Source organism: Salvia miltiorrhiza, chromosome 4, assembly GCF_028751815.1.
Source record: "Salvia miltiorrhiza cultivar Shanhuang (shh) chromosome 4, IMPLAD_Smil_shh, whole genome shotgun sequence".
NCBI lineage: Eukaryota > Viridiplantae > Streptophyta > Magnoliopsida > Lamiales > Lamiaceae > Salvia > Salvia miltiorrhiza.
This window is the reverse complement of record NC_080390.1, coordinates 26,520,026-26,545,496: the sequence shown is the minus strand read 5'-3', so window position 1 is coordinate 26,545,496 and position 25,471 is coordinate 26,520,026. Positions and strand designations below refer to the sequence as shown.

General features: G+C 32.1%; 1 protein-coding gene across 1 annotated transcript; it reads left to right on the top strand.

Moving 5' to 3' along the window:
• The first annotated feature begins 583 nt into the window (after nt 1-583).
• Nucleotides 584-24,640, top strand: LOC131020023 (probable LRR receptor-like serine/threonine-protein kinase At1g56140). The gene is made up of 23 exons (XM_057948652.1): nt 584-838; nt 15,164-15,347; nt 15,774-15,845; nt 16,398-16,469; nt 16,581-16,652; nt 16,757-16,828; nt 17,464-17,535; nt 17,626-17,697; nt 17,816-17,887; nt 17,978-18,052; nt 18,128-18,199; nt 18,291-18,362; nt 18,443-18,508; nt 18,637-18,702; nt 18,799-18,849; nt 18,930-18,994; nt 19,330-19,703; nt 19,974-20,172; nt 20,263-20,415; nt 20,804-20,922; nt 21,494-21,936; nt 22,894-23,044; nt 24,071-24,640. The coding sequence occupies exons 1-23, from the start codon at nt 706-708 to the stop codon at nt 24,464-24,466; spliced, it is 3,123 nt and encodes a 1,040-aa protein (XP_057804635.1). The 5' UTR covers nt 584-705; the 3' UTR covers nt 24,467-24,640.
• Nucleotides 24,641-25,471: the final 831 nt, after the last annotated feature.

The following is a 25,471-nucleotide window of genomic DNA, read 5'->3' as shown; positions in this document are numbered from 1 at the left end:
CTTTAAGTCGGTGAATATCCACCCTCAAATAAAAAAAAAATATTATGCATTCAGTGAATTTCATATAATCCTAGCTATTGCATCAAAAGAGGAAGAACGCCACCCCGCATCCTTGGGAAACCATTTTCTAAAGTTTTCCAATATCATATATAATCCTTATACTCATTATTGAGAAGCTATTACATGGGATATCACGTTTGGCTATGTCAAGTATGGTAGAATACATGAGGACATATCTAGATTGCCAAACAGTTGGATAACCCATGATGCCTAATTGCCTATTAATTCAATTTGGTCCACCCAAATGTTACATAATCTACTTGTCATAATTTACCCCACTGCTCCCCTCCCCAATTCCCCCCAAGTCAAAAAAGAAAAAATATTAACAATAATATTAATTGGTGTTTTGTGATATGTACACTAGATCAAGAAAGTGATGATTAAAATACATGTTTTTGTGGGTTTGCACAAGTTGGTCAACTTGATTGTATAGTCAATTTTTGTAATGGAATGTGGGCTGCGTCTCTGTCAGCCACCATCTATGTTGAAGAAAAGTCGAAAAATGCGTTTTCACATACATCTCATGATTACACGTACAATATTTAAAATACTGCCATCTAATCTTCCCACACACAAACACGCATCCCCTTCTTCTCAAAGAGTTAGTCCTTGCCTCTTCGAATATTTGAAACACTCATTTCTCATATGGCGGCGGCGGCACCACCACCTATCCGGTGGCGGCTGGCGGTTTTCTTGGTTGTGTTCGCCTCTACCCACGTGGTGCAAAATGGGCAAGCTCAAACTACAACCGGAAACGCCACCACTGATCCATCTGAAGGTGGCCTCCTCTCTCTCTCTCTCTCTCTCTCATATATGAATTTTTTTTTTTAAATGGTGCACCTTTGCTCCCTTTTTCCTTTTTTGCCGAAGAATTAAGTTGGTGTAAATCGGTTTTGAGCGAAACAAATGATAAAAAAAGAGGATAAATAAAGATGGGGTTAGTCTCCTGTACAACCAACCTCAGACCGGGTCGAGGCGCGGGTAGGGTGGGTTTGGACGCGGATCGGGCGGGTCAGGGTGTGGGATAAGCGGGTCTGGGGTGACAGTTGAATATATAAAAATTGTTTTCCTAGTCAAACGTATGATGGATGATGTGTTGTAGTGGTTGGGGCAAGCTTATTCATTCCAAACAACTAGAGCTCGATTCCTCTTTTATAGCGTTTTTTTTTTCTTCTTTTTTATGCCGTTTATTGTGTTGCATTTTTTTTTGGCATTTATGTTTTTTTCGTTTTTTTTTCTTCTTTTTTATGGCGTTTATTGTGTTGCATTTTTTTTTTGGCATTTATGTTTTTTTCTTTTTTTTTATGTATTTACCTTTTTATTGTGTTTTTTCTTCTTCTTTTTTTTCTCCAGCGTTTTTTTGTTTTTTTATTTTATTTTTCTTTTTTCTCCCTTTTTTTCTTTTTTTTTCTACATTTATTTATTTGTGATAATATTTTGTACCATTACATATTTAAATATCAATGGTTACTTTTTTTTATTTGCAATTAAAGATACAAGTTTCCGTGAGTAAAAATGACAATTGTCGTGAAAAAAATACTAATTTTTGAAATATTACATTTATTCATATGAATTATTACTTTTTATTAAGACAATAATTACTTTTTTTCTATGTTTACTATTTATTTCTGCTTTTTTTATAAAAAAAATTACCTTTATTTATATCAGTGGTTATTTTTTTACGACTATAATTACTTGATCAAATAATTGAAATTACAAGTTCTCGTGAGTAAAAATAACAATTTCCGCGAAAGAAAGTAATAATTTTGAAATATTACATTTATTCATATGAATCATTACTTTTTATTAAGACAATAGTTACTTTTAATAAGTATAAAATATACTTTTGTTAGCACAAATGTATACTTATGTTAATATAAGTATTTGACTTCATTCACTATAAAATTATATTCTCTAAACCATAAACCCTGAAAACTAAACTCTCAACCCTGAACACTAAAGTATGAACCCTAATAGGATTATTTACTTTTAATAAGCATAAGATATACATTTGTTCGCACAAATGTATACTTATGTTAATATAAGTATTTAACTTTATTCAATATAAAGTATTAGTATATTTTATAAACCCTAAACCTTGAAAACTAAACCCTAAACCCTGAACACTAAACCCTAAATCTTGAACACTAAATTATGAACCCTGATAGGAATATTTACTTTTAATGAACATAAGATATACATTTTTTCATATTAATGATTACTTTTTTTATAATAATAATTACTTTAGCAAAGCCTTTTTTTTTCTTCTATTTTTCTTTTCGGCGTTTTTTTTTTAAATTTTTTTTCTTTTTTCCATTATTTCAACTTTTTTTAAAACATTATCTTTATTCTTATCAATGAATATTTTTTATACGATAATAATTGCTTGACAAAATAACTAAAAGTACAAGTTTTCGTGAATAAAAATAACAATTATCGCAAAAAAAGTAATGATTTAAAATATTACTACATTTCTTCATATCAACAGTTACTTTTTATTAAGAAAATAATTACTTTTTTCTATTTTTTCCATTTATTTTTGCTTTTTTTAATATTACCTTTATATATTCATATCAAGGGTTATTTTTTCTTACAACTATAATTACTTGACCAAATAGTTAAATTACAAGTTTATGTGAGTAAAAATAACAGTTTTTGTGAAAAAAGTAATAATTTGAAATATTATATTTCTTCATTTGAATAATTAATTTTTATTAAGACAATAGTTACATTTGATAGCAAAAATTGTTCGGACAAGTGTTCGATATGAAGTATTATATTTTTTAAACCCTAAAAATACTAAATCTTGAACACTAAATTCTAAATCCTAATAGAAATATTTACTTTTAACAAGTATAAAATATACATTTGTTAGGACACATATATACTTAAGTTAATATAAGTATTTACCTTCATTCAATATAAAGTATTACTACATTTTCTAAATTCTAAACCTTGAAAACTAAACCCTAAACCATGAACACTAAATCATGAATCATAATAGGAATATTTACTTTTTATTAGCATAAGGTATACATTTGTTCGCACAAATGCATACTTATGTTAATATAAGTATTTAACTTCTAAATCCTGAACATAAAAGTAAAAGGTCTTATGAATACAAATAAACATCATTGTGAAGAAATGTAATGTTTCAAAAACATTACATTTCTTCATAATAATAATTATTTTTCTTTATACCAATCAATATTTTTTCTTACTATAATAATTAATTAGCCAAATAATTAAAAATACAAGTTCTAATAAATAAAAGTTACAATTATTATAAACAAATGTAATAATTTTGAAATATATTTTTTCACGATAATTATTATTTTTACTCACAAGAACTTATACTTTTAGTTATTTGCAGAAGTAATTATTATCATTCGAAAAAGTAATTATTGATATGAAGAAATGTAATATTTTTAATGCATTATATTTTTTCACGAAAATATATAAAAAATGCAAAAGAAAAATAATAAATGAAAAAATAAACAAAAAATAAAGAAAATTTTGAAAAGAAACAAAAATCAAAATGTATAGAAAAATGCAAAAGGAAAACAGTAAAAAAAAAATGCAAAACAAATGCTAAAAAGAAAAGGAAGAAAATACAAACAGGAAACAATAAAAAAACGTAAAAACAACAAAATTAAAAAAAAGGAAACATAACCGCAAAAAGAAATAAAATAAAAAAAAATAAAGAAAACAGGAGAGAGAACAAAAAAAAAACGTAACCAAATAAAATGAAAAAGGAAATAAAAACGCATGTATGTAAAGGGTTTCGAACCCCTTATCACGTGGAAATTGGAATAATAAAACGTGCTGAGCTGTAGCCATTGCACCACGCCTTCCTTTTGTATTATTTTTTAAAACAATTTATATATTGCATTAATTCAGATAGGGTCAAAGCGGGTCAAACCCGGTCTGATGGTCAGACTGGTCTGATGGGAGTATTTGCGTTTGTCCATTTGAAGACATCCAAACAATGAAAATTTTTATGCATTAACATAAAGGTCTAAAGTTGGGATTTGATAGTGGGTAGCTGATGCTAGTGCTTGGGATTGCTTGAGGTTGGAAGAATAATTACATCTCGTTTAATTGGGAATCAAGGCGAAATCTCTCGGTTTTGAAGTAAGATTTTCTATTAGGACTTTTTAGTACTTAATTAGCGTTAGATTGAATCTTCAACTGGATTTTAATCATCAATGTAACTTAATAGCGAATACACTATACATCATAATACACCCAAAAATGTGCCTCATGAATGAATTGCGTGTCTATATTAGTGAATTAGAATGATAGGTTTCCATGTACTTGTGTTAATACTATTTTCCAACTTTTTACTCCCTGCTTCGTCCATGATAATTGCCATATTTTTGCCTTTTTCATTTCTCACAATAAGTGTGATTTTTTTTTTTTATGACATATAGCCTTATATTTTATTCATATGGTATTTACAAAAAATTGTTTCACAAACCAATTAATATGTTAGTGATTTTCTTTATACACATTTTATAATATTTTCTTACCACTTGTATCCTCCAATTCACATCACATGTATCCTGGATGAAGTGAGTATACATTTTCATTTGTTCCTGACATAGTTCTAATTAATTCTTTGTTTAGCGTAGTACTATATAATTGAGACATTTTTAGCTGGAGCCTCAGTAGTTTCACATGGTCTCTAATTCGAAAAAAGAACCTAAAACCACACAACCCCTTTGTTTTTATGGAACGCATCTCGAGAGCACGCTCCACAATATTATCCAAATTACTCCATCTGTCCCATGAAGCATGACACACTTCTTTTCGGCACGAAAATTAAGAAATTGATATTTTGTGTGTTAAGTGTGGTAGGTGAAAAAGTGAAAATGTGAATAAAGAGTAAATTTTTTGTCATTTTTAGAAACGTTTCATGCTTCGTGGGACAGACCAAAAAAGAAACCGTGTCATGCTTCGTGTGACGGAGGGAGGGAGGACTAAAATGTAGTAATTCTTAAAAAAAAAAAATTGAAGTTTAGTAATTGAAAAAAGGGAAATTATATGGAGCTATTATGGCTGCCATAATACCCTTAACATTATCTGGAAAATATTTGTGACTAAAATGTCCCAAAACTATTTTTGGATATGTTTTCTTAATTATCAATTATTCTTCATTCTATAATTAGATTTAAATATCTAACCAATTATATAATCTTCTTTTAAGCATGTTGATCTTAAAATTCTTCATTACAATTTACAACATTAATTCATGATGGCGGTTTACTTTTAATTTTTTTTTTCTCTATCATTCTTTATCTTAAATATATTTTTTCTTATTTTCGCAACATTGTATTTTGAGAAAAACTATATATAATATACATCTTAAATGACACATGATAATACATTTAATTTAAAATATAACATATATATAAATATAATTTAAAATGAATAAGTTAGTTTCATTTAATGTTTTTAACATAGTAAAAAAAACTTTTGTTTTTTTGGTTGATTTTTGTCATTTACTTGACACCACAAATCATGGCCTTTTCAACTTTTCTATCTCTCCTTTTTATTTTTTTTTCTTTCCCATATTGAATTATTTCTTAGTTTTGATTTATGAACTGTGCAATACATCTATATACTTATTTTTTACTTTCAAAAATGTTTTAATTTTAATTTTATAATTTTAGTATTAAATTATCCAAATAATTCTATAAATTTATTTCTTTATTATTATTCTTGAAGAAAATGAAATAAAAATAAATAAATTTTGATGATATATACGGAGTATCATATAAGTATAAATATGTTACAGAATATAAAAATAATATTGAAATGAAATTAATGAAATATAGATGATGCTCATGATCATGACATAAAGTAAGTTAATTTTTTAATTATTTTTTATTGATCTTCCAAAAAATTGCTTTTATGTTGATCCATATTTCTCTACATATTTCTTTGAATTGAAACTGACATATGGAGTAGAAATTATAGTTAATTACAATTGCAGTTTAGGCGAGAAAATAGTTTTGCTATGATTAAATATTTTACATAAATAAGATCAAATTAAAAACTTTAGTTAGATACTTCCATGTTCGTAGATAGCTTGATATATTGGAATTGAATGGTTGAAATTTACTTTGAATCGATATAGGAATATTTAATAAAATAATGTGATTTTAAATTTTAAAAAAAACTTATATTTATTACATTCATAAGATATAAGAAAAGAGAAAAACAAAATAATATATTCGAATGATATTTAATAAAATAAATTGAATATACAAAAAAATTAAAAAAATAGCACTTCTAAAAGGAATTGATCTAAAACCTATCAAATACAGTATTAGTTTAACTCGTTGTCATCTTACCTCCTCGTTACATGCAATCCTAAATAGAAAAAACAAAGCAATTTACATGTCAATTTATATATACTCCTCTATTACACTCTTATAATGCTCTAATCTTTTCTCGAGTAAAATTACATCTTCTTAACACTCTCATTACATATTTTTCGAGTACCTCGTATTTAATTATGGCAAATTAACTAGCCTATTTTCAACCTTTTTTTAAAGATTGATAGCCTATTTCCATCCTTATGTAGGTTCTACTTCTACCACTAAAAACTTATTTAAAGTTTCATTAAATTTGAAATATCTTCTTTTATATAATTTATATAATTGAATATTTTGAGTGAGCTTTAATAAAATGAAATGCAAGCCAAAATGAGTATTTATATTATTTTCTAGAACTTAATATTTATCAACCATATAAAAATTTGAGTAAATATGTTAAGTTGAAACGAATGGCATTATATAGTCCTTGTCTTATATATATATATATATATATATATATGATTACACTCATTATTAATGTGAACATACATATAGGATAGCGGGAAAATTTATATTACAATTAAGAATTTTGTACTTAAATACAAATAAAAGTTTAATTTAATTTGTTTCATATCAACTCGACTCGATCCTCTAACTTTAGGTACCGATTTACTTCGTACCTACAAACAATATGAAGAGTCTTTATATTTATAGAATAACGCATTTTAAAGATATAATGTAAGATATTTAATTCAAATATATTTAGTTAATTTTTTTTTATCAATGATAAGTTTTGCTTAAGTTGAACCACGCAGATTTCACATTAAATAATTAATTAATGAGCTAAAATTGTGATATTTGAAGAAATAATTAAAATAATTCGGCAATAAAATTGACATTGTTGGCTAACCAAAGTCAAGCTTTCAAGTTAAAACCTAAATATATGAACTTTAAAATCGTGGCTTCATTTTATTAAAAAAAAAATAAAAAATCGTGGCTTAATTTATATATATATATATATGTATATTAGGTAATTATTAATTAGTCAAACCTAATATAATTAGCTTAACATATATAAGGAAATAATCATTAGTTATTAATGATAGAGAACATATATATAGGGGTAATATTGTAAGATGATAAATCCATAATTAAAAATCATTAAATATATAATTATAATAAATACAAATTTACTATTCTAACCTGTTATGGCAGCCATAATTATGGCCACTAGTGTACCACCCACGCTATGCGCGGTGATTGTGATTTTATATTTGCGTAAATTGTGCACATTACTTTATAATTATTACTTCTCTCGTTCCAATTCGATATATCACATTTTTTTTATTTGGATGTTTCCAATTCAATATATCACTTCCTAAAATGAAAAATCAATACGTAACAAATACTCTCATTTAACTCATTATTTACATCAAGAGTCATTGTGACCCGCAAATAATTATCTATCTTTTAACTTAAAAAATAATATCTTCATTATCTCTTCGTACCCAAACCTCGTGTCCTATTGAATTGGGACATAGTGAATAATATAAACTAATAAAATTAAAATTTACCAAATTTAACATTTGCATAGTGATCAATGTAATTCATACAAAAATAACTTGTGACTATACATAGATATAAGATCATTTATCTAGGGAGTTGCTATAACTACACAAATAAAATTCATCGTATGAAATAAGTTGTCTATGAATTCGTTACGTAACATTACAAATTTGCTATGCAAAACTGATAAATTGAAAAAAAATAAAATAATAAATAACACCTAGAGATTCAAACTTTAAACAAAGAATTCATTCAGCAAAGCTATTATTTCACCAAAGATCTTCATGATTTTAACAGATCAAAATATTTACTATTAAGCATATTGGTCTCTGATATCGATATTTCAAAACATGCTTTTGAAATATTAATTAATAGACACATAAAGATATTCGAACTTAATTTAATACCTATCAAAGATAATTGTATGGATACAAAAAAATTAAGAAAAAAAATACATGCATTAATAAAAAAAAATTCATATTTAGAAAGCTACATAATTTAAAAAAAAATTCAAACATGTACGATTTTCTTTCTCTAATCATGTTTTATTACATTAAAATTGGATTCTTTAATATTGACTTTAATTTTAATTCATTTTATGAAGAAATAAATATTAAAAATTAAATAAAAATAAGAAATAATAATACCTTATAACATATTTTTAGATTTTTTTTTATGTAAATAATTGTTTTAATATTTATTGATTCAAACAAATAATTAATTAATTAATTATACAAAAAACAATCCATGTATTATTGTCTTTAAAATAGTCAACTTTATAATTTTCTTCTTGACATAAATGAACTAATATATAATACTATCTTCTTATAATAGTGACAATATATTCTACTAACAAATTTTTAGTGTAAACTAAATAGAACTACATACTATAAAAATTGAAATGTCATAAGTAAGAAAACAACGAAGAAAAAAAGAAAAAAATATTAGAAAAATATTTAAGCATGTCAATTGTCTCAAATTCGAGAAAATTAATTAAAAAATTAAAAAATTAATTAATATATACAAATTTTAAATGGTCATAGCTTGCTCGTTAAATTGATTTGTACTTTTCATGTATCAAATTAAAGGTTATTCTTTACAAAAAAAAAAAAAAAAACATACAGAATATTTTACTATATTGTGCCAATTGTTCTTGGCCATTTAATGTTTTACATAATTACATAATTACATAATATTCTATTAATAAGTTTTTAATATATACATATAATAAAAATATACTATGATTTAAAAAATTTAGATATTACTGAGAAGAAAGAAAAATAAATATGTTTGGAACCCAATTATTCTCGACCATTTGTAAATGTACTATATGGCTTAAACAAATAATTTGTTGCGGTTTTTAAGGATGGCCGGTTTTTGTTTTTAAAATTTTTCACCTCAATTCCAATTATATCCTTCTAATTGAATTTATTTACATTTACTTTGCTCTTTATATATATAAAGATTTAGCATTACCCTTGAAAAAAATACTAGTTTTAGGACCAAACCAAAAATAATACATTAAAAATGGCAGGACTAATTAAACCAAAATTAATTGCAATATTGACTTTGCTAGATTTCCGTGCTACATAAATTAATTAACTGTGAATAGGGGAATCTACCCACTTTTATAACATGTCTTACAAAACTACCCACCCAAACCCAAAGTCAAAAAGTCAAAGCCTGACATGCTTGATTTTTTGTAATGCGTCCAACTCACGTCACTTTCACAACTACCCACTCTAAATCTGAGGACACGTTAAAATAATAGCAATTGTTGGATAAAAAATTTATAAAATCATATATTATGAATCAAGAAAACATAATAGAGCTTAAAAATTCACTATTATGTATATTATGCAACAAAAAAATATTATGAAACAAATGGCGTAATTAGCCGCCACAAATTCATAGCAGTGAACAGTAGCCGCGCATATTTGGTACCGGCGGCTACTGTTCACGGCTATGAATTTGTGGCGGCTAATTACGCCATTTGCAACAAAAAAATATTATGAAACAAATGGAGTAATTAGCCGCCACAAATTCATAGCCGTGAACAGTAGCCGTATTTGGTACCGGCGGCTACTGTTCACGGCTATGAATTTGTGGCGGCTAATTACGCCATTTGTTTCATAATATTTTTTTGTTGCAAATGGCGTAATTAGCCGCCACAAATTCATAGCCGTGAACAGTAGCCGCCGGTACCAAATATGCGCGGCTACTGTTCACGGCTAATTACGCCATTTGTTTCATAATATTTTTTTGTTGCATAATATACATAATAGTGAATTTTTAAGCTCTATTATGTTTTCTTGATTCATAATATATGATTTTATAAATTTTTTATCCAACAATTGCTATTATTTTAACGTGTCCTCAGATTTAGAGTCATATTTAACTAAATCCATTGTGAAAGTGACGTGAGTTGGACGTATTACAAAAAACCAAGCATGTCAGGCTTTGACTTTTTGGCTTTGGGTTTGAGTGGGTAGTTTTGTAAGACATGTTATAAAAGTGGGTACTTTAAATTTCGTCCCATTAATTAAACCCATAAATATTTACCAAAAATCATCTTAAAATAGATGTTGAAACTTGAAACTAGTCAATTCAATCCAGAATGGTATTTGATTTTGTGGTAGTTGTCAACTTGTGTCATTTTCTTCGTGGACGAAAAATTGCAACTTTTCTCCTTCAATGATGATCTCAGATCTTTTTGACTGAAAATGGCCTCCGCCGCCGTACCTTTTTGAATGGAGAGTAGATCTGGGCGGAAGGGCGTTTCAGCCAGAAACTATACCGCTGCTCGCCTTCGCCGCCGTGCCCTTCGCGGTGCGCCCGAGCAGTCCGATTCCCATTAACCGCCGACCGGTCCTTCCCCACCGCCACCCGGTGTTCGCCCCCTCCGCCTCCGACGTCTCCCAAACGAGTTACACGACTCTATGTACTAGCAGACGCTCACACCTTCGAATCCCTCCCACCGCGCTGCTGCTCGCCGGCGTCGCGAGCCTGCCGCCCGTCGCCGCCCGCGAACCAGCTGCCGCCAGTCTTGCTGCCCTGGTCCGGTCGACACCATCCAGACGCGCCGCCGCAGGAACACAGCAACAGGTTTGACGGAGCAGCAGCTGCCGCAACGGCCGCCGCCCGGAGCAGCATCGGCATCTGGTCGTCGCTCGTCGCCTGCGCCTGTCTCCGAGTCTGAGCTTCGACGGCGATGGTCTAGCAATCCCGGAGTCCGCCACCTACTATGAGCCCTCCGGTCAGGTCCCATGGCGCTTCGCCGGACCGGTCAGGTCTCAACCTCCCACTTATCTCCAACAACTTCGGCTGTGATTCAGGAAACCGGCATCCCTTCCGCGACATAGAACCTTCAACTCACGAACAACGCTTCCTTGCTAATGACGCCAGGTCCTCTCCGGGGGTCACGTCGGGTGTCGCCGCCGGCGGAGTCACAAACGTGTCGGCTGATTCCTTGCCTCCGCTTACTGTTGGGGGAAAGGATCTGATCTCTGCCCACGAACAGAGTATTCTAGCCACTGTCGAAGCCAGATCCTCTACGGGGGTGCAACCGACGACACTAGACACTCATTTCTCTCCTGGAAATAACGCTTCTCATGCTGCTGCGACAAAGACTTGCTGTCCTGGTGGCTCCGACGCGAAGGGGGATTTTCTCCCGGATAATCAACGTGGTTCTTACGCGGGTGCGGTTGCTCCCCGCCTTTTGCGACGCCCAGATGTCTTTGCTCATAAGTTCACGGCGCTTCAGGCACAAGAATCAGGTCATGGCTTTACTCTTTCTTTGCCTTCTGAATTTTGCAAGAAACGGTTTGAGGAATTTCGATACGCAATTATTGGAAAACTGTTATTGGAAAAAGGTGATACGCCTCGTCCTACCGCTGAACTTAAGCAGGAACTACAATCGATATGGAAGATTTCCTCGGAGTGGAAGTTGATCCCAATGTGTAAGGGCTTTTATATCTTGAAGTTTGATACAATGGAGGATAAGAACATTGTTAAGGATCGAAAGCTCTGGAAGTTGTCGAAGGGATCCCTTCGTATGAGGGAGTGGGTGAAAGGGTTTAATCCCTATAAGGAAGTTTCTTCGTTGAGCCAAGTTTGGGTTAGAATATATAATCTTCCTGTGGAATTCTGGCATCCTGAAGTTATCACAGCTATTGGCAACGTCGTTGGCACTTCTATTAAAATTGATGGGGCGTCTGCCTATGCCGATGTTGGGCATTATGTTCGGCTGCTTGTCGAAGTTGATTTATCTCTTCCGCTGCAAGAGTCGATGCAAGTTCAAGGAGATGTTATGGCTTATCAAGTAGAATTCTATTATGAGAAATTACCTCTTTACTGTACACATTGCAGGATCACTGGCCATTGTGTTGATAAATGCAATAAGAAACAACCTCGAGTGGAGATCACGGATCAAGTTAAGGTGAATTCGGAAAAGGAAAAGGTGATAACTAAGGGAGATAACCAAACTGATCCAGGGAGTGGCAATAAATCGGCAGAGGTTCTCAAAAGACCGGTGCTGGAGGGTCCTCAATGGCAGGTGGTTCCGGCTTCGGGACATTCTCAGCAGGAGAAGCAGCAACTTTCCCTGCGAACTCAGGATAAAAATCGGTTTGCGCTACTCTCAGAGGAGGCGGCAGATGGCTCACAATCTCAGCAAGAGACCGAGCAGCAGCAGGCTGCTCCTTTTACGGAGCAACAGCAGTTCACGCCGAGGGGACCGGTGTTGGTTGTGGGTTCTCCGGTTTTGAGGGCAACTTCTCCTTCTAAAGCCAATTGTTTTAACGTTCTTGCTATTGAGGATTCAAGTCATGGGATCGATGCGGCTACGATGAATGCCCCAGATTTTTTGGGCATCTCTAACCATGCTTCCCAAGTGGTACTCGAGAAACCGTCTGGGGCAGGGTCTCCCACACATGTTGTGCCTAATCCTAGTAGTGGCATACCCACAGCCGCTATTACGACTTCAGCATCTCAGGATGAGCCTTGCATCGTTCGCACCCCTGAGTCTGGTGCTTCAATCGTCCCTCTGCATGATGACTCGACTCATGCAACTGTGCCTCTTGATCAGGTTCGCCAAGCTCCTACGGCCAAGCGAGGCCGAGGGCGTCCTAAGGGCGCTACCAAGCAAGTCGGGAAAGGGGGGATTTCTGATACCTCTATAAAGCAAAGGTTACGACATCCTGCTTCTATCTCCACTCCCGGGGATGCAGCTGGTCTTGCGATGACGGCGGTCTCTTCTCAACGTTGGGGGGACATCATGGATTCTGATATTCAAACGGTCTATCCTCAACGTTGGGGGGACATCATGGATTCTGATATTCAAACGGTCTATCCTCAACGTTGGGGGGACATCATGGATTCTTATATTCATACGGAGGATGATGCTCTTGAATTTTGATTGTCATGGGATTCCTGCTATGGAGATCCTGCACATTTCTTGACTCTTTTTTCCTCTCACGGTGTTTTTCACTATGGGTCCTCGCCGTTATGGTTTCGTAGCCCGTTAGTTTGCGTCTGTTGTGCCTTCAACGGGTTTTCTTTGTTACTTTCGTTTTTCTTTTTCTCAATAAAATTTTAATTCAGCAGATCTCAGATCTTATCTTGTGTTCTCTTTAATTATCCATTTTGATTTCGTTGAATATTAAATTGTATTTAGTCAAAATCCGATTTTATACTATCTACTTTCTTCGAATTAGTTTATATATTTTGAAGAAGAGAGAGAAAGTTGGCTGGTGTGGTCCAAAATAATAGCCCAAAACATGAAAAATCGCATGTAGATTGTAGAGTTAGTTTATTTTCAAATCATCGAAATGTATATTTAATTCAATATTCCTAGGTCCTAAAAAAATTTCAATGGGTAAAAATTTCAGTTTTCAGAATTGAGAACTACCGTTGAGGAAAAAGAAAATTGGTTTTAAAAAAATGGAGAAACTAGTTCCAAACTGGGGACCAATTTTTGCTGACACAACGGGTCCCAGGCGCGGCCCCATTTTCTGATTTCATCCCAATAGTGGCGGGTCCCATTCCTTCAATTGCCTATTTTCAGCCGAATATTGGTGTTCCAATTTTCTTTGTTTTGCTTTTTTTTTTCCTTTGAATATGTATGTTAGGTAAAATAGATATGTTACTTTATAAATTCAATATATATATATATATATATATATATATATATATATATTGCTTTGTTGAATCACTTGTAGTAAAAATTGAGGGGGGCATATGTATAATTCAAAATTTTGGAATTATAAAGTTATTTTATTTAATTATATTAGATAATTTAAATATATAAAATTCAATTTAAATATATAATTAAAATATGTAAATAATATACAAATTATAATTGAAATAAAATTAACGTATATATAGATATATAAATAGAGTATGTATTATAGTGGGACCCTTCAAAAGTAAGAAATTGAGTTTATGATTGGAGGCACCTAATGTTTTCTAATAGTACTATTTTTTTTTGTCACATTCAAATCTCGTGCTGAATTTTAATATTCTTTTGTCTTATTTCCCTCAAATTTATCATAATTAAATTTGCGCGGACGAATATGACTAAATTTGCAATGAATTGGAGCATAAATGCTAAATTTTTAAAATTCTATAATTAATTATTTTCAAATTTTAAGTTATGAAGATTTATGGTGGATTTATGAATTTGTTGACTAAATTGAGGATGTGGGGTTCTAATCCTAGTTATAAGCAATTTTTTATTTTTTTTTAATTTATAATTTTTTTTACCACGAATTCATAATGGACTAGATGCACAATTACTAAAGTATTTACATTAACAATCAATATATTTTCGTATTGAAACATGCTATTCAATTTTCTAGTTTATTTATTTATTTATTATTATTATTTATTTGAAATCTCGTAGTATTAGTTTTGTCATAATCTTCTTATCTGTTGTTAATCCGAATTAATTTTTCTTCCTCAATTAATCACTTAGACAATATATATTTAGTATAAAAACTTTGATTGCGAAAAGCTCGTTCAGTGAAACTTGTTAACAGAATGAGTCGAAACTAGCTTTAGCTTAATTCTACTTAACTCGTCTTATTTCATCTTACTTGTTTACTTTCCCAATTCCACTGAATGTGCAATATTTATGTAAAATTTAGAATATGATAAATATTAATTCAATATAATGTTAATAAATGTAAGCATAAACTTGTTATATTGATTTGCAGCAAGAGCTCTAAACCGCATGTTTGAGAGATGGGGAATTTCAGCGACAAATAATTGGAACATTAGCGGCGAGCTATGCAGCGGCGTTGCCACTAATGCAACTGATGTTGAAACCAATAATATTAATCCCTCCATTAAGTGTGACTGCTCCTACGACAATAACTCTACTTGCCATATTATTCTTTTGTAAGTCCACATCATTAATTCATGCAACAAATTTTTTTTAGTTAATTATGTTTTTATTTCAAAAACTTTGAACTTTGGAAAATGTTTGATTTATGCATAATCCGACAATACAATAATGAGTCACCTTGCTAAAATCTGCATTGTTCAATATGAAATTTTAGAAAAAAAAAAAAAGACTGGCAAAGATCCAATTAAGAATTGGGCGAGGTGCATTATGTAAGGCGAGATATAAGTTAAACTTTTTCCAATTAAAGTTAAGAATTTTTTAAATAAAAGGTAAGGTGAAAATATTTTTTTTAAATGTAAAAAATTGGGGACATAAACTATAATTACTCTAACTTTTTCACATATACACATAATTGATGTCCTTAATTATTTGTTTAGTTGAAGTGATGTGGTGGCATTGGTGTACTAATTATTTTGCAGGCGAGTATACGCGTTGAGCGTTGCTGGTCCGCTGCCTGATGAACTCTGGAACTTCACTTATCTCACTAATCTGTATGATTTATTCCCAAATCCGCGCTTGCATGTTTATTATTATTATTCCATGATTTACAATATATGACAACTTGTTCTAGGCCTTATTTATTTTATATACCTATTATAAAAGAGTTTGTTTTACAAAATTTGGTTTACATATATTCTTATTATGCATTAATATTAAGGGTAATAATGTAATATGATATATTAATTTGTATCTATTTAATAAAAGTGTATAGTTCCTTATTACTTACTCCGTATTTTAATTTCTAAATTAAAGATAGTTAGTAACTTAATATTTATAGGCTTTATATATTTGATAGTAGTATCAAATAAGAAAATCTATCTATCTACAGTTCTTCAGAATTGTGATATGATTTATTTATTTTTTACATATAAATATATTTAAATTTAATATTTTTATGTGTATACAAAAGAAAGGTTAATTGACATATTTGTGATTACTCTGAAAATTGAATTTGAGGCAAATCAGTTGACAACTACTAATGACATTTTTGTAATATGTTGTTGGATTCCTTTATTGAAAACATTGTAAATGGTGGTTGTCAGGAACTTGGCCCAAAACTATTTTACAGGTCCGATTCCAGCTGCCATCGGAAATCTCACTCGCATGCAGTACTTGTATGCCACCTTTATTTTCCCTTCTTATTTTCTTAATTTTCTCATTTTAAATTCATTAATTCTCTCCTACAATTACAAATTATATAGATATTGATTTATTTATATTATTAGGACCTTCGGCATAAATGCATTATCAGGGACGATTCCAAGGGAACTTGGACTGCTCACGGGCCTAAGATCCTTGTGAGTTCCCTTTTTGCTTCAAATGCTCAATACTATATTCTAACTTATATTTTTTTTTTTAATTCTACTTACTTGTTTGAAGGATTGAAATTAACTGTGTGCAGGTCCTTTGGCACAAACAATTTCTCTGGCCCTTTACCATCTGAGCTCGGGAGCTTAACACGATTAACACAAATGTAATTCATTACCCTTTCAATCTTTTCATTTCATCTATTGCTTCACTTTAGAGTTTATTATAATTTATAGTCTGAACTTTCAGTGAATTATATTTTATTTTTTGTATGTTTTGAATTTCGATAAATTATTTGATTATGATCCCTTTAAAAAATTTCGGCCCCAAAAATGGATTTTTCAGCCAAATGCCTTGCTATTTTGGACAATCGATTGAGGGGAGACATTGACTTCACATCATTGGTTGCCATTTTACGGATTGCATGTTTCTCCTCAGTCGATCGTCCAAAACATCAAGCCATTTGGCCGAAAAATCCACTTTTGCCCATCATGAAATTTGTAATGGGCTATATAATCAAATAAGTTCTCAAAATTGAGAACGCATTTAAGTCAAAGTTGAGGCTATAAATTGAAATTTGCGGAAAGTTCAAACTATAAACTATAATTAACCCTTCCCTTTATTTCTTTGATAATATTGCAGTAGTATTTTTATATAATTGACAAATGTTGACCTTTGTCACCTTAACTAGAGTAACCCTTAATCTTGTTTTGGTTTTGGTTTAATTTGAAACCACAGATTTTGTTGATCAGAATATAGAATGTCTGTGCTAAACTTCCCTCATTATATTTTTCTTTCCAGATACATTAATAGTGCTGGAGTTAGTGGTCCAATACCTCCAACATTCGCAAATCTACGCAAAATGGAGAGAGTGTAAGACCACTATAAATGTTTTTCTATGTAAACAAACAAATTGTGACATAAACATTCAATGATTAATTAATGTGAAGTTTGGGGTTTCAGATGGGCATCGGACAATGGACTCACGGGGCAGATACCTGACTTCATCGGAAACTGGATTAATCTTGTTGTACTGTGAGTAGAAATTTCATAATATTTTTCTTGTTTATATTTATCCTACTATTTTGGAATGTGAGTGCATGGATTTGCAAAAAAAGAAATATTCTTAGCTTCATTTGGTATGTATTTATAGGAGGTTTCAAGGGAATTCATTTGAAGGTCCAATACCAGCATCTTTTTCAAATTTAAGCTTGTTGAATGACTTGTAAGTGTTATCCACATTTTCATTTTTTATGTTCATTTTTCTTGATTATGAGGAAGCAAACCTTGCTGGCCAAATGGTACATATTTTTAGGAGGATAAGTGATGTATCTAATAATGGTAGCTCGTCGCTCAACTTCCTCAGAAACATGACCTCTCTCTCGACCTTGTAAGAAGTCGTAGATCATCTAAATAAAAGTAATGTGAATTTTAACTGATGAGTCGGAGCTCTAATATTTGGCAGAGTGTTGAGGAACAACAATATTTCTGGTAGCATACCTTCTTTTCTTGAGGGATTTGGGAGTTTGACACTTCTGTAAGTGTATATATATTCCTTGCCATAACTACTGTGAATGGGATTTCATTTGAAGACAACAATAAATGTTCTAATTCTATATATGTTTCAGGGATTTGAGCTTCAACAATTTGAATGGCACAGTTCCAGAGTTCCTTTTCAATCAGACTTCTCTCACTAACATGTAACTTTCCAGCATATTATCATGTTTAATTTCCAAATAAAATAAAGCTACTAAGTAAATTCATGTTTTCCGATCTCCAGATTTCTTGGTAGTAACAAGTTAATTGGCGGACTACCGTCGCAGAAGAGTCCATCACTCAGGATCATGTATGTTTTTTTTGTTTCTTTTCTAATTCAATATTTACGTTAGTAGAAACAAAAGTTGATCATGTTGTCATAAAATCTATCAATTGTATCTCTTATTAATAGCTGCACTTTTGTTTATTTGCTTCTAGAGATTTATCATACAACCAACTATCGGGGAGTTTCCCGTCTTGGATCGGTGAACAGAACTTACAACTGTAAGATAGAAGTAGAACAAACACATACATACATATTTATTTCTTGTTTCATTCTTGATTTCCTCTTAATTACATCAAAATCTTTATTTTGTGTAGTAATGTGGTTTCCAACAACTTCACCCTTGAAGGTTCAAACACTAGTATCAGGTGCTTTTCAAACCAAATTGCTTGTTTTTACCTATCTGTTTCTCGTATACACATATAATTGATCTGCTTCTTCCTTGTAGTGGTTTACCTACTGGTTTGGAATGTATTCAGAGGAATTTCCCTTGCGGTCGAGGGCAGCCTATATGTACGTAGTAACATTAATTAAGAGGTTATTTGACTGAGCTTATAAGTTCCTTAAAACAACTTATAAACTCTTGAAAACTTTTTGCCAAAATAAGTTTTGATATTTTACAAAAATAGTTCTACTATTGTTTGTTATTTTTATCATATACGGTTCTAATTTCATTTCTCTTCAATTTTCTGCCTCTAATTAGGATTTCATCTCTTTAGCTCACAATTATCCTTTAGCTTATGTATTTAATTATTCAAATATTTTGACAGCTTATAAGTTCTTGAGACATTAATTACATTTTATAAGCTCTTGAAATATTTTATAAAATTGTTGGAGTTTATATGCAGATTCAAGATTTGCAGTGAATTGTGGTGGTGGGAGAATTACATCTAATGATGGGACGGAGTACGAAGCAGACAGTGAGCCTCTTGGTCCGGCAACACATTATGTGAGCTCTACGCGCGGATGGGCGGTTAGCACCGCGGGTGTTCCTGTTGACGCCATATCGCCCGAATACATTAGCTGGGGATCTCAGTTCACCAACACTTTGGACTCGGAGTTGTTCCAAAATGTTCGTCTGTCAGCTGGGGATCTGAGATATTACGGCTTAGGACTGGAAAATGGTAACTACACTGTGAGGCTCCAGTTTGGAGAGACGATCAACCCTGTTGCTAGGACTTGGCAGAGTGTTCAAAGGCGTGTTTTTGACATATACATCCAGGTTGCCAATGCATTTAATTCATTTATATCCCAATTAATTAATTGCTGCTATTATACGAACTTTATCGATTTCGCATTCTTTCTCCGACCAAGTACACGAACTTTCAGTTAATTTGAGTTTTCGCATGGTTATCAATTTTCGGCAAATTAATGTCATTGTGACTAGTTGAAGTGGCGTAGACATCCAACTATATCAGTTGTTTAAGTCACATAGACATTCAGACATGTCGAAATGATCAAAATTGAGATATTTATGATGACATAAAACCAGGGGAGTTTGGCGGAGAAGGACTTCGATTTGCAGAGAGAGAGTGGAAGGCTTCCTCTAAGAGCTGTGACAAGGGACTTCACCGCAGTGGTAGCCCAAAACTATATGGAAATCCATCTGTTTTGGGCGGGAAAAGGGACCTGCTGTGTACCTGCTCAATCTGTATATGGACCTTTAGTTTCCGCAATTAGTGCAACACCAAGTATGTCAAAATTCATTGTTTTTCATCATGCAAATTTATTAATTTTTCCTTTCCATCACTTAATTAATTGCTTTTCTTTTGAATAATCAGATTTCACTGCAAGCGTTTCGAATGGCAAAAAGAACCGGACCGGTCTGATTGTGGGCATCGTTGTTCCAATTTCAGTTGCAGCTTTGCTTTTCATATTTGCACTTTGTTATGTATCAAAAAGGAGAAAACGGCAAAAGAACCTTCAGGATGAAGGTAAGATCGTTGGTGCCAATCTTCATCTTTTTCTACTTGTTTCATTAGTTACCTAGATAAACATTGTCTGCGAATAGGGTTAAATGTAGTTTATGATTCAAACTTTCGATTATGTTTTGAAGTCTCCAACTTTGTATAAAATTTCTATCTTTTGCCCATGTCAAATAAAGTAGTATATGAATGGACTCAATTTGGATTAATGGTTTGGGCAATACGAGGATGAATACCAAGTAGGAACCCATTTTGCCACCATACTGAAACTTTTGTTTACTACCTCAAACCGAAACGTCTTAGTTCATTTTATGTTCCACCGGTTTTAGGTTAATTATATCTTCAAAATTTAATGATTGGACTAAAATCTTGTCTTTTTCTTTGTTGGGATTTACAGCGTTTCTGGGGATCGATGCCCAAACTTACACATTCAGCTATGCTGAACTTCGAGCTGCTACTGATGACTTCAATCCTTCTAATAAGCTCGGAGAGGGAGGATTTGGACCTGTGTACAAGGTATCATATTACACAACATTCATTCCTTGGAGTTAATATATGAAAGGTATTTTCATATTGTAAAGATAATATGAAGATTAAAATAGTCATTTTATGACTCAACTGTTTTCCCTTAATTAACAAATTCAAGATTAAATTCACTAACAAACACATTCTTGATTTTTAATTGCCCAAATTAAAGAGCAATTCACAACAAAACTTATTCTTAGTCATGAGTGGTTAGTTTTAAATTTTAGGGATAGTAACATGTGAATTATTGAACTTTGATCAAATTATGATTTCGCACACCAACTTCAAAATTTGCCTGACAAGTACGAAACTTTTAATTTTGTTTGATTTTATTGAATGTCAGCATTAAATTGGGTCAGAATCTCACTTGTTAGCAAAGGTCAGACGAAATTAAATGTTTTAGTAATTTTAAGACAGATTTTAAATTAGTTTGCAAAACTAAAAACTGATCAAAGTTATGTAATTTACATCCCTCATTTTCCACTCTTGTTTTTCTTAACAAATTGAGGTGAGAAGAAGATATATATATAGGAATTTGTTGTTGATTTGATTTGAGAAACAGGGAAAACTCGGGGATGGAAGACTAGTTGCAGTGAAACAACTGTCTGTGGCATCACATCAAGGGAAGAGCCAGTTTGTGGCTGAGATCGCTACTATATCAGCCGTGCAGCATCGCAATCTTGTGAAACTGTACGGCTGCTGCATCGAGGGAGACAAGCGCCTCCTCGTCTACGAATATCTGGAGAACAAGAGCATCGATCAAGTGCTATTTGGAAACGGAACAGTGCATCTCGACTGGAAGACACGTTCCGACATATGCATGGGGGTAGCGAGGGGTCTGGCTTACCTTCACGAGGAATCTCGCCTTCGGATTGTTCACAGAGACGTCAAGGCTAGCAACATTCTGCTCGACTCCGATCTCGTCCCTAAACTCTCAGATTTCGGCTTGGCCAAATTGTATGACGACAAGAAGACTCATATCAGCACCAGAGTTGCAGGCACAATGTAAGTTATTATAACACTCACATTTCTGCTTACTCTTTGGATGCAAATTTATTAGGGAACCTTATCTTTGATGGAAATTAAAAGGCTAGAAAATATATATTTTCATCTTAATTCTACTATTTTCACATATTTTCCAAGGTATAGGGTCATTTTCTTCCTTTTTTTTCATTTCAATTCATGATAATATTATCATGGGGTATGGAGAACATAAGATTAAAAAAAATGAGTGCTAAATTTTTTTCATCTTTTCCCGCCGTTTGTTATGATAAATTTGAAACCGAAGATAACACACCCTATAAGAAAAGGATAGACAAGAAAAAACGGGAAATTTTATCACATTTTAATTTAGTGGTCCCCATTATTTTTTTGTCCGGTATTCTTTAAAGGTGTGTTCTCTTTGATTGATAAATTTATCATAACAAAATAAGGGATAATAAAAAATTCTCCTTTAAAATGCCTCATTTTTTTCAGTCATTTCCTACAAAAGAGAATTTTCATCATTTTTCATTAATTATTGGATAATATTATCCATCCCTTTTTGATGTGAAAATATTATCCATTCTTAAAATGACGAATGAGAAAGGGTAAAATTCTCTTTTGTAGAAAATGAGGGAAAAGAAAGAGATTTTTTTTTATCCCTCTATTTTCCATAATAAAATTATCAATCATAGAGAACACACCTTAAGTTCAAAAAATATACTAAAAAATATTATCACATCAATACTTAAGGTTTATCATGAATTAGAGTGAAAATAAAAGAAAACAAGTTAGCATGGAAATTCACCTACAAAATATGTAAAAATATACTATAATTTCCACTCTTTTCCATCAGAGAGAACATGTTATACATTTATATAATACTTTTTTTTTTGTGGATTTATCACATTTATATACTTAGTTAAACCTTTTTCCCATTTGTAGATAATTGATTTTGTTTTTTATCATGAGTTGGTGCAGTGGGTATCTAGCACCGGAATATGCCATGCGTGGGCATCTCACTGAGAAGGCTGATGTCTTCAGCTTCGGTGTCGTAGCTTTGGAGATCGTCAGTGGAAGGCTCAATTCCGACTCCACTTTGGAAGCTGAGAAGATATATCTTCTTGAATGGGTACGTATTTCTCTAATATCATCTTAATGAGGCAAATATTTATTAAGTAGATTAATAAAATAATAAAGATACTTAAATAAAAGGGGTTTTGGCAAATCACCACCTTTTTAAGTTTTGCAATTTCGTCCCCCCAATTTTTTTCGGTCGTTGGATTGTTGAATTGGAGTTTACGTGGATTAGTTCGCCACATAATATTCATGTTACGACGTTGTTTTCTATAAAATTGATGAATATTGAAAATTATGTTGCAAACACATGATACAATCTCTTTATAATTTGGAGAAAAAATTAATTGAAATTGTGCGAAACGACGCCATTTAAGCCTTACAAAAACGGCGCCGTCTTTACTAATCCACGAAAGCTACAATTCAACACTCTAGCGACCGAAAAAAAAATGGGGGACGAAATTGCAAAAATTGAAAAGGTGGTGATTTAATTCGCCACACTTCAAAAAGTCGCGCTAAAATTGCAAACTCGAAATAGTTCGTGATTTTATTTGTCAAAACTCCTATATAAAAATAGCAACTCCTACTATTCTACCCCTAGTTCAAGACCAAGAATTGGTTTAGTATTGATATCACCAATGTAAAGCAAAACACTATTTTAAACCAAAAAGTGGTTATTAATTTTTATACTTTTTTTTAGTATCTTTGTAGGTATTTTTACTTTAAATCAAAAAAGGGTTCTTTTTTTTTTTATTCCTTTTTTGTATAACTATTTTTAAACTTTATTATGATAAGGACTTTTTTGATATATGTACTTAATATAAGTTGCTAAATTGTCTCAACCTTTCAAAAATACTAATATGCATGGTATATTCGATTTGAATCAAATCCATGGAACACATAATATACTCATACACATACAATTCCAGCATTACACATCGTCTTCCAAGTGCACATAATATAGGGATACTAAATTTTGATAACGAGTTCAAAATGTCCGGTTAGAATCACATTATTTGCCCTAACTCATGTAATGTAACTCCACTAAGAAGTTGTGGTTGGTTTGTAATGAATGGATCAGGCTTGGAATCTCCATGAAAACAACAAGGAAATCGAGCTGGTGGACCCGACACTACATGAATACGACGTCGATGAAGTGAGAAGAATCATCGACGTCGCCCTCCTATGCACGCAGGCATCCCCGGGGTTACGGCCGATGATGTCGCGCGTCGTGGCTATGCTTTCCGGCGACATTGAAGTGGCGTCCGTTACTACACGGCCAGGATATCTCACTGATTGGGCGTTTAGTGATGCAACTTTCATCAGTACCAACACTGCTAGCTCAACGTCCGATGCCAATGTTCGTGTCGGTTCCACGACTCCGACGACGGCTGCAACGACGGATATTGCAGCTTACTCACCCCTTGCTGATCCTAGTGAACCCATGCTTCATGAGATCATTGGTGAGGGCAGATAATTCATTACTTCATGTCCATTTTTATGTATATTTTCAATGCTTACTGTTTATTTTTGTGTGATTGTTTTCATTTGTGTGCATATGTGCCAGAGATGATGAACACTCAAAATTGTTGCTATTGTACATACTTTTTTCTTAGTGAAGCAGAGGAGTTTTTCCCTTTTCCTTCCGTCAGACGAATTGTTTTTCATCAATTATTACGAAAGAGTTACAATAAGTGTCTACATTTTTTTTTGGATCGTCTCATAATAAGTGTCCATTTTCTAAAAAATGAACGTGGACTCCATCACTTTTTATCTTTTTACTCCGTCTCTACCTAAATTCTATTCCTCTTATGTAAAAAATAAAGGGTAATTGGTGTATAAATACATGAATTTTACTTACTTTTTTATTTTTAACATGAACTTCAAAATCTAGGTGTAAATACATGAACTTTGGATTGTAGCAATTTTTAACATGCCAATTTTTGAATAATTGTAAATCAACCCCTCAAAAACCACAAGTGTTCACAAATACCCAAAAACAAAATTTTAAGCTAGAAACACTCTGTTGAATTCCTTATTATTATAAATAATCAGATAATGGCCCCAAATGCTTCCGTAACAATTTAAAATAATTATAAACATAAATCAACATTATACCTTTCGTCGAGTGATCTTTTTCAGGAGTTAGTTCTTGTTGCGTATTACGGACCGTCTGCCCCCAAGCTCCGTCCAACCACGCCCTCGCAAGAAATGGTTGCAACCTTCCTCCTTCACTAAGTTCTGACGTTGAATACTTTGTTGATAAATGAAAGAAATTTTTTACTAAACCGGAAAGTTGAGCGAAAACAAAGTGTTTAAAGAGGAATTATAAAATATTTAATTTATTTCATAATATCTCCTTAAGGGAGGAGACAAACTTGTTTAGCTACTCATTCGTAGCTAATACTTGTGTACATAAATTAAAAGAAACTAAAACTAAAATGGAAAACTTTGAAAAACATAAATTTAAAAAATTTACAAA

Excerpts from the sequence above, each read along its gene's own strand:
- LOC131020023 (XM_057948652.1), top strand. The coding sequence starts at position 706 with ATGGCGGCGGCGGCACCACCACCTATCCGGTGGCGGCTGGCGGTTTTC. Across the intron at positions 15,348-15,773 it reads ACTTGCCATATTATTCTTTT|GCGAGTATACGCGTTGAGCG; the intron begins GTAAGTCCACAT and ends ATTATTTTGCAG. Across the intron at positions 18,509-18,636 it reads AGTCCATCACTCAGGATCAT|AGATTTATCATACAACCAAC; the intron begins GTATGTTTTTTT and ends ATTTGCTTCTAG.